This window comes from Paroedura picta, chromosome 6, assembly GCF_049243985.1.
Source record: "Paroedura picta isolate Pp20150507F chromosome 6, Ppicta_v3.0, whole genome shotgun sequence".
Classification (NCBI taxonomy): Eukaryota; Metazoa; Chordata; class Lepidosauria; order Squamata; family Gekkonidae; genus Paroedura; species Paroedura picta.
Window position 1 is genome coordinate 67,648,114 of NC_135374.1, and position 15,217 is coordinate 67,663,330.

At 40.6% G+C, this 15,217-nt stretch overlaps 1 protein-coding gene across 2 annotated transcripts in view; it reads right to left on the reverse strand.

The window, feature by feature from the left end:
- Positions 1 to 833: 833 nt before the first annotated feature.
- Positions 834 to 15,217, reverse strand: part of LANCL3 (LanC like family member 3) — a 30,389-nt gene continuing 16,005 nt past the window's right edge. The window contains exons 2-5 of one of the 2 annotated variants that reach the window (XM_077342932.1): positions 12,116 to 12,239; positions 10,820 to 11,017; positions 8,742 to 8,949; positions 834 to 7,015 (exon numbers count right to left, since the gene is read on the reverse strand). In XM_077342932.1, coding sequence (XP_077199047.1) covers positions 6,856 to 7,015; positions 8,742 to 8,949; positions 10,820 to 11,017; positions 12,116 to 12,239 — 690 coding nt within the window. In that variant the 3' untranslated portion in view covers positions 834 to 6,855. Of the gene's footprint in view, positions 7,016 to 8,741; positions 8,950 to 10,808; positions 11,018 to 12,115; positions 12,240 to 15,217 lie in introns of those variants that run through there. The other variant, XM_077342933.1, reaches the window with a different exon arrangement.

Here is a 15,217-nt window from a genome sequence, read left to right on the forward strand (position 1 = left end):
GGTGAAGTTTCCCTGTGAGTTTGGTATCATTGGCTTGTTCCTGACTAAACTGTTCTGTAGACTCCTGTAACTACAGCTATTTTTTTCCAGGAAGAGCGCTAGGGAGATCTTTTTTGGCATGAGGGAGAGGCCCCATAACTGAGATCTCAGAAAGGTAATCTGCCCCCAACTTGGAGAGATTATAGAAGAGTGGGGAAGAGGGTGAGGTTCTTTGTGTATCTAGTGTGTGTAGCCTCCGTTCTATACACATTTGAATCTGCACTTGACATTTCCCCAAAAAGCACTTGTCCTGGGGCCATCTTCTTTGGAGGAAATTAAGTCCAATCTGCTTGGAGGGCCACAAGAGGAGTATCAGTGGGAAGTCCTTTGTGTATTTGATGTCTCTAGCTTGGACAGGGTCTGTTCTTTAAACTCCTGAGGCTGCACCTGTCATTTCAACCAGAAAGCACTTTCCTGGGGGGGACCTTCTTAGGAGAACTGTAATTCAGACCCTGCATATCCAATTCTTCCCAAATTTGCAGGACAGGTAGAACAGAGTCACTCTTATCAGTAGATCTTTCCAGTTTATAATGTTTCTGTGGGGGAATTTATCAGGGAGCCCATTAGATGTTATAGGATTACTGGCCCCAAGATTACTGCCACAAGATTCCAGTGCCACTCTTGTAATATTTTGCATGTAGGATACCTCTCTAGATTTTTCCATCAGTGAAATTAAATTTTTCTTCTAAACAATATAAGTTGGAAGTGTCATGGAGTGACTCAAAGACAAAAAGGGGACTGATTGAGAAACAAATTTAATACTATTGTTCAATAAATACCAAGTAGCCACAACATATAGAGTTACATTTTATTTGAATTAAGGCAAAAGATCACACAGATTTTATTTAAATAACATGGACAGATGGAGAGTTCTTTCATAGCTAAGCCAATATTTCTTATCAGTGCTTTAAAAGGCTCTAAAAAATTCTAATTTCTATTTCTCTTTAGTTTTAGAGTACAAAACTAGTACAATAAATACACCTGGGAATATCAGTGTTCCAAACATTATTATACGAAAGGATCTTTTAAAATCATAAGGTGCAATTCTAAAAGAAAAAACGAATCTTAATTCTAACAGATTGTACCGTGTTCGGGCAGTGAGCAGGATAGAAGTTGATAATGCAAACATTTTTTATTATATGGTTACGTATGCTGAAATAAAGGAACAGTTATTGTTATGGGTATAACAATACATAACAATATCTGTTAGCAAGCAGCACTGAACCACCTTTTCTCTTCCATTTCCCTGGTTCGTGTATATACATAACTTTAAGATGGACCTGTATTCTGTATTAAGATGACCCTGCATCATTAATGGATTTATTAGTGTATGTTTGCAAACATCTCCTCAAGCCCCAGTGGTCTTCAGTGGGACCTAGGACTTGACTTTACATGGTGGTCCCAGAAAGTAGCATGCTACAAGTCTTGATCTTCCACAGTACTGAAAAATAAAGGTGTGTATCACCTCAGGGTGTGCGTAACTCTAATCAAGTGGTTGCCAGCACATCATTTTTTGCTACAAGCCAAGTACTGTTGTGAGTAATGTGTAGCTCAACAACAGGTTTGAAAAGTGAGCCTGTCATAAACAGCCCCACATATAGAATCAAGTCCATGATTGCTGTAGCCTTTAGTCCCCATTTTCTCCCCATTAGACATGGCAATAAAGATTAGACATGCAACTTTATGTTTCAGATTAATTTTTTTCTATGTGAACCAGAATGGTTTAGTCTTTCCTACTCTATGTAGTATACAAATACTGTAGGATAGAAAATATTTTTGATCTATCATTATATAACATTATTTATGAAATACAATTGCATTATAAAATATTTTTGAGCAGCAATCAGCGTTATACTTTGCAAAATAAGTTTTAATTAAACTTTATTTTTATTATATATTGTATTGCTGTCATTGGCCCTATCTGATAAATAATGTCTATTAATATGTGAAAAATAGGGAATCTGTTGTTTTAAAACCAGAAGCTACCCTTCATTTTAAATAACCTACTGCTTACATATATATGTTTTTAAAATATCAAAATTTTAATTGAGCACAAACATGACAATACCATCTGATTTCCCTCAGTCCTGAAATGCCAGTTAAACTTTGTCCACTCTGTCTAAGCATTTTCAGAAATTGATAGTTTTTTTCAATTATATTATTGAATATATACACCTAGAGCAGTAGACAACTATTGTCAAATTCAGAACAAAGTAAAATTGATTAATAAATACAAATTCAATACAAGAATAAAAGACTGCTTAATTGATGTTGAGGCATTGTTCAAGGCAATTTAATTCTCAAGTGCAGTATACACAGTATAAATAGTTGTGTAACAAAGCAATATTCTGTGCCATTCTGCAGGAAAATACCTATTTATGTCCCATACAAATTGTATTGTTTTGAGGGCCCTGAGTACTGCTGGATTATGGCTTTGTACTACATTTTTTCCCTCTTAGGAACATTTTGGTCATTTTCTATTATTGAATTATATTATCAATGATTTAGCTAATCATATCCTTGCAATATCAGGGCAATATCACAGTTTGTTGTAGCCTTAGAATCAGAATGTCACAATTTAAAACTCCAGCTAAGATATTTCAGTTATGCTGTAAATGCATAATAAACAGCTTGGTAGCTTTATCATTCTTCTTCTTTTTCAGACATTTTCAACTCTTTAAGTTTAGCACTAGAAGTTTAAGTACTTTGATTCCTTATTGAAAATGATCCAAACTCTTTCCGGATGTCAGGGAGCTGGGAAATACATATGATACTGAACTTGCTGTCTGCAAATTATGCAACTGCAAATGTGAAAAACGTTCAATCACAGCAGAAAGATTTCATATTCAGTTACATCTTTTAAGCATACACTTTTGGTCTCATTTATCTGACCATTTCTGATTGTCTTAGTAGATATAAGATTCTGCAGAAATGGAAGCATTTCATACAGACTTTGATTCTGCTGTAGTCAGTAATTTAGATATATTACAGACAAGTGGTGTTTGCCTTGGTAAATCAATAAGAGTCTGTACATCAAGAAAGCATGCTCAAGTAACATGATAAAAATGGTTTCCCCTTTCCCCACAATAGTACTTTGCACAACATCAAAATGCAAAGATTAAGGAGGTTCAGGTACTTATCAAGATCCAGAGAAGATTTGTAATATGTATAAAGAAGGTAGGCTATCTGGGGTATAGACAAAGCTAAGATTTCTAGAATAAGGAATAGGTATTTGCTGAAACTTACAAATCAGCTACTAAAATGATAGCTAGGCAATATTAATGTTCTATTTAGCAGAAGTATTTTACTTTACTATAATCTGAAGAACATTGTTCAACAGTTACATATACAGCTCCTTAGAATGAAATCTATTTTATTACACACTAGTATACAAGACATACATCACAAATAGACACACAATGTATGTTAATGAAGCACAATTAAATATTATACTACTTGAAATTTGCATTTAAATACACATATAGGTAACCTAGCACAATTACATATTTAACTTAGGTGGCAATCCTAAACATATTTTCTTGGAAGTAAGTGCCATTAAACTCTGTGAGATTTACTTTCAAGTAAACTTGCATAGGTTTGCATTGTGAATCCCTAAAAGAGACTGTGCCTTATGTCAGCATTCCCTTTGCAGTTTTAGGTCTATTATAACAAATGAAACCTAAGAAATCATCCACGTAAGCCATCTGTTCTTTTTACTGTCAATCTTCATTTGCTGACTACACTTTGCACATGAAGTATGAGGAGACACTCTCCCATGATGAAATCTCCTACTATCACTGGAAAATACACTTCTGTGAATGAGAGGAGCTGATCAAATGGGGAAAACTCATGAAATGGGCCCTGCCTATGTGTTAGAATCTGGATGCCCCATCATTCCAGAGCCCCCAGAGAAGGGAAGAGGAGACAGAATTGAGACTATAGAGTAGTTTAGAGTAGCATCCCTACTTGTCGAACTGATGGGTGTTCAACTCCTATTTGCTGCTTGTTTTGCACAATAGGGAAGCTTCCTGACAAACAACCATAATGTCACAAGATGTGCAAGAGAGTAAAGGTCTCCTTATGAGAAAGGCCCAAAAAGAGTGGAAGGAGGAAGCCAGGGAGGAAGGTGTTCTCTCTCATTACAGATAGAAAATTACAAACCCAAAAGGAGAAGGAAGTGCATACAAATAATCCACCGGGTGTCAATATGCACATGTGTGCAATTCTCATTTCAAATTCTGTAGCCTTATAATTTGATCCTTGATGCCTGTCTGCTTAAATAGATGAGTTTTAAGAACTACCTAGTTCCCTAGTGGCCTTTTTGGAAGAGGGGTTTAGGAACAAGATCTAAGCAATTGCTACTAACTTTCACAGTACACATTCCCATCACTAATAAAATGTTGCAGAAGCACCACATATTATTACAGGGGCTATACATCTGTTTCTAATGCTAAAACTGATACATGCACACAGTACAGAACTTCATACAAGGATAGGTTTCATTTGGCAATTTGCTACATCCCTTCCCACTGCAAAACAGCCACACTACTGGCCAGTTTGTTTTGTAATGCTTGTCTCTTGTTAGACTTGTTTAGATGGAAGAATTTAAAATACAGTATGTTGAATGATTCCTGATAGGGAAAAGCTTATCTCACATAAACACTTGCACTGAAATGATGATTGTTTATAACATAATAATTTAACATTTAATGCATGAGAACAAACTCTTTCAATACATTTCAGTTTGCTTGGATTCTTAAAATCCTGAAGCAAAGCATTTTGTTTACTGCTTAACAAAGATCTATAGTAGGGCTCAGTCTATACCCCTTACAAATGAAAAATATTCCTTTAAAGCAATTCTGTTCCATAATATCATTTCTTAGGTATCATTAACATTGCTAATATGGAAAGCAGACTGTGATTCAAATCTCTTTAGAAAGGGAATCTTTCTGCCAGCCCAACAAAAATGAATTCACAATATTAAATGAAATACAGAATGGCATTTATCCTCATTTATCTTGATCATGAATATGGTTTGGTAATCCTAGTGTAAGAAAATGGTCTCCTGAGATCCAGAAAGATGTTTTACCAGCTGTTTTTTCAGGGAAACTTTTTTCACATCTGAAGAACCATGGATTTGATCCAAAGGAACCATTCTGGTAGCATAACTGCACCTAATCCAGTGCAATAGCACACTCAGTGGGAAAGGGGCATGTGACTTTTGATGATTTCCTCCGTTCCACTGCAGACCCTCACTTTACTCCTGACCCCAAAGAACAATATTCTGGGAAGCACCAAGAACTGCAGCAGGTATGGGGAGGCGGGAAATTCCTGCTCCAATAGCTTTGCTCATGTGCTTTGGATGGCATTACAAATGGACTTTATTTCTACAAGACTAATTTGTCACGTGTATTATAATTAAAACTGCTTGGCTTACGAATTATTAAGCATAATAGTACATGCAGAAGAATAAGTACTTTAAAGATGCTTAACTCTGCTTAGAACTGCCTTGTATGGGTGTTGTCCTAGCCACAGATAATAGTAGAGATTTGTCCTGTGAAAGAAATTCTGCCAGCAGAAGAGCCTCTGTTGTTAAAGTAAAGCTCCTTGCACTGATGACTGTCAACTGGGTGGGGTGCTAGCAGACACCCCCTATGCTTTTAGATGCTTCGTAAAAATCATACTCATTTTGTTCCAATGTTGTACATTCCTAAAATGTAATGTTAAAATTTGTCTGTTTAACAAATCCATCTTTCTCAAAAATAAAAAATAATAAAAATAATAAAAATAATAACAGCAAAAACAACAACTTTATTTTTATAGCTCAATCTTCCTGGGTAAGAAGAAGACATATGCAATTAATTTTTACACTGATAAACAATTTTTGAATTTTAAATTAAAATCTATTAATTAAATTATATTCTTAAACATCCTTCTGGAAAACCTTGTAGAAGGAACCAGATTCTGATGGACAAATTCGTGTTTTTGTGGATGGTATATTGCAGTTTTGTGGGTAGGGAGGCTAGCATCTTCTTGGTGTTAATTTCCTGGTCTCAGCCATAGGTCTGGCAGAACAGCTCTATCTTGCCGGCCCTCCAGAACTGTTTAAGGTCCTGGAAGGCATTCCATGAGGTTGGAGCTAGGATAAAAAAGGCCCTGGCTCTGGCCAAGGCTAATTTTACTTCTTTTGGTCCAGGATGCTAAGCAATTGCTGGATCTTGGGGGGGGGGGGTTGTGGGGGGAGGAGAGGGGGTATAAGCGTTAGAGGCGATCCCCCATAAGTAATCCCAGGCCATTTAGGGTTTTAAAGGTGAGCACCAAAACCTTGAACCTGATCTGGACTCTGATTTGGAGTCAGTACAGTTGGAAAGCACTGGTGTGATATAGGCTTTCCATTTAGTCATAGTAAGGAGTCATGCCACTGTGTTCTGGACCAGATGGAGCTGCCAATTCAGCTTCAAGGGCAGCCCTGCATGGAGTGAGTTACAGAAGTCTAATCTAAAGGTGACCGTCGCATGGATCATGGTGGCTAGGTCAGTTGCCGTCAGGTAAGATGCAAGTTGTCAGGCCTGAACTAAGCTTTTGGAACTTTTTGGAAAACAATGTGTATATTCCCCCCACTCTTGTATAACACCTACTTAAAAAATAGACCACATGCTTCCCTTTCTAAAGGATTTCATCTGCTTCCCCTCCCCTCATTTGCTATGTTAAAGCTAACTCATGTATTATTTTTAAATAGCCTTCATTAATAGTGAAGTGAAACGGCAGGGGCCTTCGGAGTGGTTGTCCTGACAAGGCATTGGAAACTGCTCCTCTTTACACAAAGACACTGAAGAGAGGGAATTCTGCCTGGTTAGGCTGTAACAGGTCAACTAAGAAACATACTGTCCCAGAGAAACCTTCAAACAGACTGTAAACGCTTTCAAGTGCTCGCGACCCAGCCTTAAATTCTTCTGTAAACAAGAACTCAGCAAATCTAAGTAGGACAAAAAAAGCACAGACAGACATTCATAAATTACAAGGTGCTATTCGTTTGTTCGTTCATTCTGCTTATATGTCGCTGCTACCTTTACCAGCTGGCCCGCAGCAGCTCACAACAATAAAAACAATAGATTGACCCTAAAAACCCCTCCCCCAAAATCCACCCCCATACCAGCCAACAGAACTAGCCTATGAGTTCAGGGGATGTAATAGGCCAAATAAGAGGCACTGGGTACAAGGGGTGCTGAAGGGGCCAGATCTTCTGTACTTAGCTTCAAAAAAATGCCTGGCAGAAGATCTCTGCAGAACATTCCATCAGGGCTCTCAGCTCTTCTAGGAGCTAATTCCACCAGGCAGGGGCCAGGGCCAAAAAGGTCAGGCAAATCTCATGAGGGCCGGGAACCTCCAACCTGTTTGTACCTGCCAAGCGCAAGGCCCTCTATTGCTATTTTAAGATAATTGCAGTTATTCCTCAATTCAGAAGGAACTTTAGCAAAATACATCCTAATATCTTATTGAATCCTGTATTAATGACAGGATTAATACCTGCTCAGCCATGCATAGGGTTTCTAGGTCCACTCTGGTGACCAGTGTGGGGATGGAGGGGGAGTAAAATTGCCCGATCTAGGCTGAGGAACTCCTAAAGATTTGAGGATGGAGCATGGGGAGGATAGGGTCCTCAATGGGGTACAAAGCCATAGAGTCCACCCTTCAAAGGGGACCTTACAGGGGACCTTATCCCTGTAGTCTGGTAATGAACTGTAATCCCAGGTGATCTCTGGAGGCTGGCATCCCTAGCCATATATGCTGACAGTCCTCCAACCATCTGTGTTATCAGCGAGACTGACCACAAAAGAAGAATGGCCCAGCTATACCAAATGGTTGTTAGCTAGAACCTCCGTCACAACCAAGCCACACACATGCTTGTGGATCCTAGTGTCTCATGACTTCAGGTAAGTGCATATTGTGATCTGTGCAGTGCAATTTCTGGATTATGTGTTTGTTTTAAAACAGAATTTTGCTGAATCAGCTGATCAAGTCCTACCTCACCAGCCCAGCCTGGAGGAGAAAACACTTATCATTTTAGATGTTATTCTTATGAGTTGTTCATATTTTTACACAGCAGAACATGATGAGGAATGGGGTGGGTGGATTGCTTTCTACCATCCCAGATTTAGTTTTGTGTCAGCCTCTCAGGCAGAATAAGGGTGCGGGGGATGAAAGAAGAGGTGGCATCTTTATGTAATTATGTCACAGTGAAGTGAGGGCTCTGAGTGAAGATGTTTAACTTCAGCTAGTACCATCAAGAGGTTTCAATTTCAGTTCATGAAGTGGGGAACAGTTCCCTGCACTGCTACGAATTTTGTTTGAATGCTAAAGGGTGGCCAGATCCAGGTCACAAAACTCCTGGAGATTTGAGGAAGGAATCTGGAAAGGACAGGGCTGTCACTGGGGTTCAGTCCCATAGAAACCAGATTCTGAAGCATCCATTTCTTCACGGGACCTGGTCTCTGTGAATGCATGATCAACAACCTTACCCCCAAAGCAAAGACTGGAGGCAGAGTAGCATTTAGCTACAGATAAAAAAAAAGTATTTTCCCCCAGACCCAAATAACTGCAGTTTGGATTATTTGCATACCTCAATTTAAACAAAACACTTAAATCCTTTTTTATGTTTCATATAAGCTTTTGTAAAACCACTAAACTTCACCAGTACCAACCTTTGTGCTCTGTAGATGTATTTAGAGTTTCCAGTTAGCCTGTACAGAAGCAGGAACACATAAGCACTGCCAGCCACCCCATGACATATTCCAGGTCCTTTCTTCAGTAGTCCCTTCTGCCATGTCAGTTCTCCACACCGGATACAACTATCTAGATATTGGGGCTTCTTGGAAACTAAGTACGCTTTTGCAAACATGTATGCAATTCCTATAGAAACAACAAAGAAATATTATATATACCATTGAAGAAATAAAGTGCAAATATATAGATAGATGATAGATATAATAAATGATTACCACTGGATATAAACTATCAGCACTCTCCATTACACAGCCTTTTTTCTGTGATAGGACAGACATTATGCATACCTGCCTTTGTAGTGGAATCCAGTTGCGTTTCTATCGTTTCCCACAGGTTTCCGGTCTCTGCAAAAATCGCTAGCCAGGAAGTGATATTGCCGAGCTTTGTCCTGCCCCTGGCCGTCAGTCAAATGAGCAGCCAATGGGCGGCCGTTATCATGCTCCCAAAAAGCCCCTTTCCCTTTAGGGCAGGTTTAAAAACACACACACACACACGTTGCAACGAATCTGCGTTGATTCGTTGCAACAGAGAGACCAATCTAGCCAGCAGGTGTTGTTTCAGCTGCCGTTTCATCGTTGCCACGCTCCCCTGAGTGGAAAAAAAAAATACCCCCCTGCACGGGCGCGATTTTCGGCCGAAAATAAAGGGGAAAATAAAGGGAAAATAAACCAGCAAACGGTGCTGTGTGGTGCTTGGTGCTTGGTGACTTAAAACAGCTCTGGGGAGGGACTGCAGCCGGGGAAGCCTCGCTGGGTAAATGAAGGCTCGCCGGTGCGTTGATCTCCGCTCGCTCCGAGAAAAAAAATGGCGATCACTTCGCCGGAAGATCAGAGGAGAGAGCCAGGGGGAGGGACTTTGCAGAAACCTCAACAATGGTAACGCACCGAACTTTCCCGCTAGTGTTGCAGATTGGTTGCAAGAGTGTAGCGCTTTCCAGAGGGTTTATCCACTTTTTGGGATTTCCCTGAAAGTGCTACAACGAAGCGCTTTTTGTGGATCGGTTTCAGGAGTGTGGCAGATTGTCAACGACGTTGTGCATAACTGCAAATTAGTAGCGATTTCAATTTGCCACACTCCTGCTACAAAGAATCAGTGCAGAATGGCCCCAAGTGTGTGTGCGTGAGATCATCCAGAGAGTACCTGCTATGGTTTCCTATGCCTTGTGAGCTGCTGCAAATGGTTAAACATAACCAGACAATTACAGTTGTCTGTATTATGAAGTTCCCTTCCCCAAGTTTGTTTTGCATCATCTTTGTTAGCCGTTGAGGAGGTGGTAAAGGTTGTATGGGCATGTGCACAGAATACAATTTCAGTACTTTTTGGCTTCAGCCTGAATAGATTCAGCTGAAGCCAAAACACACAAATCACCAATAACTGGTTTGGATTCAGCCAAATTGATTCTGCTCTCTATTTCTGCTGCCAGAGAAGACTGGGGGGGGGCATGTAAAGAATGTGTCAAGCAGCTGATCATGACAGATCAGCTGCCTGGTATGCACTCTCCCTCCCCCAGCCTTCCTGGGCAGCAAAGAATACCTCCGTTGCCTGAGAAGGCTGGGGAGGGGGAGGCATTTAAAGGGCATGCCAAGCAGGTGATTGTGACAGATCAGCTGTTTGGTGCCACATTCCCTGAGCACCTGAGAAGGGTGTATGTGGAGGGGGGGGGAGAAGTTTAAACTGGCTGAATAGTGGCTGAATCACAATTCGGTTACCGCTGATTTGGCTAGTTTAAAGTATAGGGATGAGGATTCAACTCAGATGCATTTGAATAGTACTTGAATCAACATAGACTTGGGAACTTTTGGCTTATCCAAACTGAATTACCCATTCCTAAGGTTGAATTGTTTAAGTGGGCTTTCAAGATTCCATGGACCCCAGGTATGATGTTCTCTTGTCCCCAGTGGGGATCACTCTCAGCAAAATGATATTGTCTAAAACAGGGAGCAAAAAGTGTAATTAATATCAGACTTTGACTTCACAATATCTACATGGAAAGAACCTGGAGCTCCGTGACACCAGTGAACAAGCTCATTTTCTCGTTCAATTGTCTCTCCTAGTTCTGGAGCCCAGTTGGAATTCTGTTCTTGATCCATAAGGAAATCGACACTCTGCCACACTAGTTCTTGATCAGCAGGTTGAAGATATTCATAATAAGAGAGCAGCATTTGTAGAATGGATGAAAGTCCGTGAGCAGCCCCTACGAAGGAAGAAACAGTTGAAATAAAAAGTGTTCTACTGAATAGTCATAGAGTATTCATATTAGGCAACTGAAAACAAAGCCTCTTTGAGTTAATTAAAGTGTGTGGAGGCTACAATACTTCACCACAAGGGATGTAATGATTGTAAACTGCCTACATTGTAGATCAGGTCACACTCCTGGCATGCATATGAGACAGTCTAAACCAGCCTTTCTCAACTTTTTAACCATTGAGAAACCCCTGAAACATTCTTCTGGCTTTAAGAAACCCCTGAAGAGGCATGATTGTGCAGAATATGGCTAAGAAGCTGTGTACATGCTTACCAGGGCCGTTCACCTTCCCACCCCCTTCAGGCCCATTATTAGTCATGGGGAGTGGGGTCAACATGACCATAAATGGTCATATCACTCAGTACATATATAAAAAATTAATTAATTCCCACCCATTTGGGAAACCCTTCCAGGGCCATCAAAATACCCCAGGGTTTCACAAAAGCCTGATCTACACAGGTGACCAAATTTACAGTAAAGTAAACTTCTTGCATGCATCATTGGTGGCAGATCAAACACCACCATACAAAACTGGGGGGTAGGCTGGTTAGTTTTACTCATTAAATATCTTTCTGCAGAGTATATGCTCTTTTATAACAGCCACAGTAATCTGGACAGCACAGGCTGGCTTGTAGGAGTCTATAAAAGATGGTCTTTCTTTACCTTGGCTAGATGTTTCATACCAATTCCATAATGTAAATAGCCATTTAGTTGAAGAAAAGAAAGCCTATACCTATTAAGAAAATTGTGTTTGTCTGCTGTCTCTTTAGTTGGTGTCTACATCCTTCATCCAGAACCATTTAAGATATTATGTATGTATGTATGTATGTATGTATGTATGTATGTATGTATGGTATTTATATACCGCCCTCCCCGAATACTCAGGGTGGTTTACATGATACAAGAAAATTATACAGGAAACATCATTTATAGTAACAACAAGGTGATAACAACGATAGCATTAACATAATAATGTAAAAATACAATATTTTAATAAATAATGGAAACACTCCTAGTAATGTCAACCTTGACTTTTTCTCTACTTACCAAGATACTCTGTTCCATAGTAAGAGTACATGAGTGGAATTGGTTTCCTCTTCCGCAGTGCATATTGTTTGCCAGATTCTAAAATTGCCTGACAAATCGATTTGATCTGTGCTGGAGTCAACACCTTAAAGAACAAAACAAACAAACACTAAGTGTGACAGGTATTTATAATAATTTCTAACAGTACTTTCAGAGGTATCCTGTAAGAGTTGAATGACTCCCCATTTCCCAGACTGAGCCACTAGGGTTTCCAGCAGCCCTGGAGGGAAAAAAGGCCTGGAAAAGGGCAGGTAAAGTATTTCATAGCATGGCATCACCTGTACATAAGCCTCTTTTAAAGGGATGTGACCTTTTCACTGTAGGCAGTTGGTACTCTGACAAACCACTCAGGAACCAGAAACAGTATTTCGAGTGCTGACCTGCAGCTGTCAACTTTTACTTGGTATTAAATGGACTGGTCATGCCTTAAAACATTATTTTTAATGAATATATGAAACTGAGCCCCACTGTTTTGTTTTTTTTAGGTGTACCTATCTCCCTAGGCTCTGAGCATGGCTTTCTCCCCAACAGCTGAACTGTCAGGGCCTTTTCGCACGGGGATCTTTGTTGCAAATTGTTTGCGGAATGAAAAATCGCCATTTAAAATAGTGGAATTCGTCGTTATGCATACCTGCCTTTGTAGTGGAATCAGTTGTGTTTTTTAGCGTTTCCCACAGGCTTCCGGTCTCGGCAGAAATCGCTAGAAAGGAAGCGCTATTGCCAAGCTCGTCCCGCCCCTGGCCGTCAAGCAGCCAATGGGCAGCCGTTAGCATGCTCCCAAACAGCCCCTTTCCCTTTAAGAAAGGTTTAAAAAAAAAACAGACCCATAGCAACGAATCTAGGTAGATTCGTTGCAACGGAGAGACCCATCCAGCTGCCTAATGTGAGCTGTCGTTTGATTGTATGATCGTTGGCACGCTGCCTCGAGTGATAAAAAAAAAATCCCCCCCCCTCTCACGGGCCCGATTTTCGGCTGAAATGGCGATCGCTTCGCCGGAAGTTTGGAGGACAGGCTCAGGAGGAGGGACTTTGAAGAACCCGCAACAATGGTAACGCACAGGTCTTTAGCGCTAGTGTTGCAGATTGGTTGCAGGAGTGTATCGCTATCCGGAGGGTGAATCCACTTTTCTGGATTCCCCTGAAAGCGCTACAACGAAGCGCTTTTTGCTGATTGGTTTCAGGAGTGTTGCAGATTGTCTGCGACGTCGTGCGTTAAGGCAAATTAGTAGCGTTTTCAATTAGCAACCATTGTGCTATTTTGAAGCCGTGCGAAATGGCCCTCAATATTCCATCTCTGATACTGCCTTTTTACCAATTATAGTATCTTGGAACATTCTGTAACATCACAGATGTTACCAGTTTTTACATGATGGTTCTAAAATCCTTGGAATCTTTTGCTTGGGATAAACCCCAATGAATAAAATGGGACTTCTTTCTGAGAAAACAAGTTCAGGATAGACAGTATGAGATGCCTGACAATTTCTGAGCTGGTATTTCCTTCCTTCCTTCCTTCCTTCCTTCCTTCCTTCCTTCCTTCCTTCCTTCCTTCCTTCCTTCCTTCCTTCCTTCCTTCCTTCCTTCCTTCCTTCCTTCCTTCCTTCCTTCCTTCCTTCCTTCCAACATCAACCCAATGTACCCACCCACCCTCATCTCTTATAGGTTGCCAGGCCATGTTTGGCAATCTTAATGTTTGAGGATGTGACAGAAAACCCACAGAGCCTGCAGTTCATGACACTCTAAAATGGAGTACAGATGGTGCATGGAGATGTCACCACAAGCATTCCTGAAACGCTTCTTTCCACTTTCCTTTCATCCTGAGTATTTTGCCAGCTAGTAATAATGGGCACTGCTTATATGGACATCATACTGAAGAGTATTATTCAGTTGCTGTTCCTTATGTTATCATTTGATACTTGTCTACTATTCTCCTTATTAAAGTTATGAATATAAAATCCATAATGTTTTTAAAAATTGAACACCAGGCACCAGAGCTACATGTATACTGCATATGGAAGAATAAGTAACAGGGCAGAGCCACATGATTGATTTATTGAATTTTTATATTGCCCTTCCTTATAGCATATAGAATAAAATTAACAATCATAAACATAAAACAATTCATTCCCATTATTAAAACTGTTAAAATTATTAAAATTCTAAATTTTAAATTATAGCTTTGTTTCAGGCAGTGTTCATTACAGTTTAGGAGCTTATCACCCTTCTCAAAGTGGGAATGGAGGAGGAATAAAGTGCCAAGTGAGATGTTTCTATGGCAACTAGATGATATTTTGCAGTATTCTCTCATTATATATCCATGAAGCCAGGCCCTGGAGTAGTTTTGGACCAATACAGCTGACTTCTGCATCAACATGCATAACCATTTTTGCATCCATACTTTACAGCTTCTCTAGGTTGTTTCTATAGTTATTCACAAATGCATGTGAAATGCAATACTACTAAGATTCTTCATTAATGCTTATTTAAAGGTATGTTTTTGCTGGAATGTGCATTTCTTACACAGCTTTTTAAAAAACAGATGCACAATGCAGAAAATCTTAACAAATTTTCCCTGAGCAAATACTTTTAATATTTATATTAATCTTCTTTAAAATAAATTACAGCATCAGTAAACATTTATATTCTACTAGGAAAAGAGCCCATTGTAAAGAAAATACAATGGGCGCTAGAATGTGGGGGCAGAGGGAGGGACAGGGCAGCACGCGGGAAGGAAGGGCACCTTATTAAGGAGGCGTCGTCAAGGGCAGGCGGCGGCGGGGTGTCCTCAGCTCCTCGGTGTGTTCACGGCGGCCATTTTGAGTTGCGGGCGGGTCTTTTGCAGCTCCGACTGGTGGGGGCTTGCTCGGGCGGCGGCCTGACGCGGCGAGAGGCGCTTTGCGCCTCTCACCGCATCAGGCCGCCGGGCAGGAAGCCCCCGGAAGCCACGCTCCGCGCGGCTGCTGGGGGCTCCCTTGCGGCCGGCCTGACGCGTCGGAGGCTCTTTGCGCCTCCGACGCGCCAGGCCAGCGGCAAAGGGAGCAACTGCGAGCCGCGCTCACAGTTGCT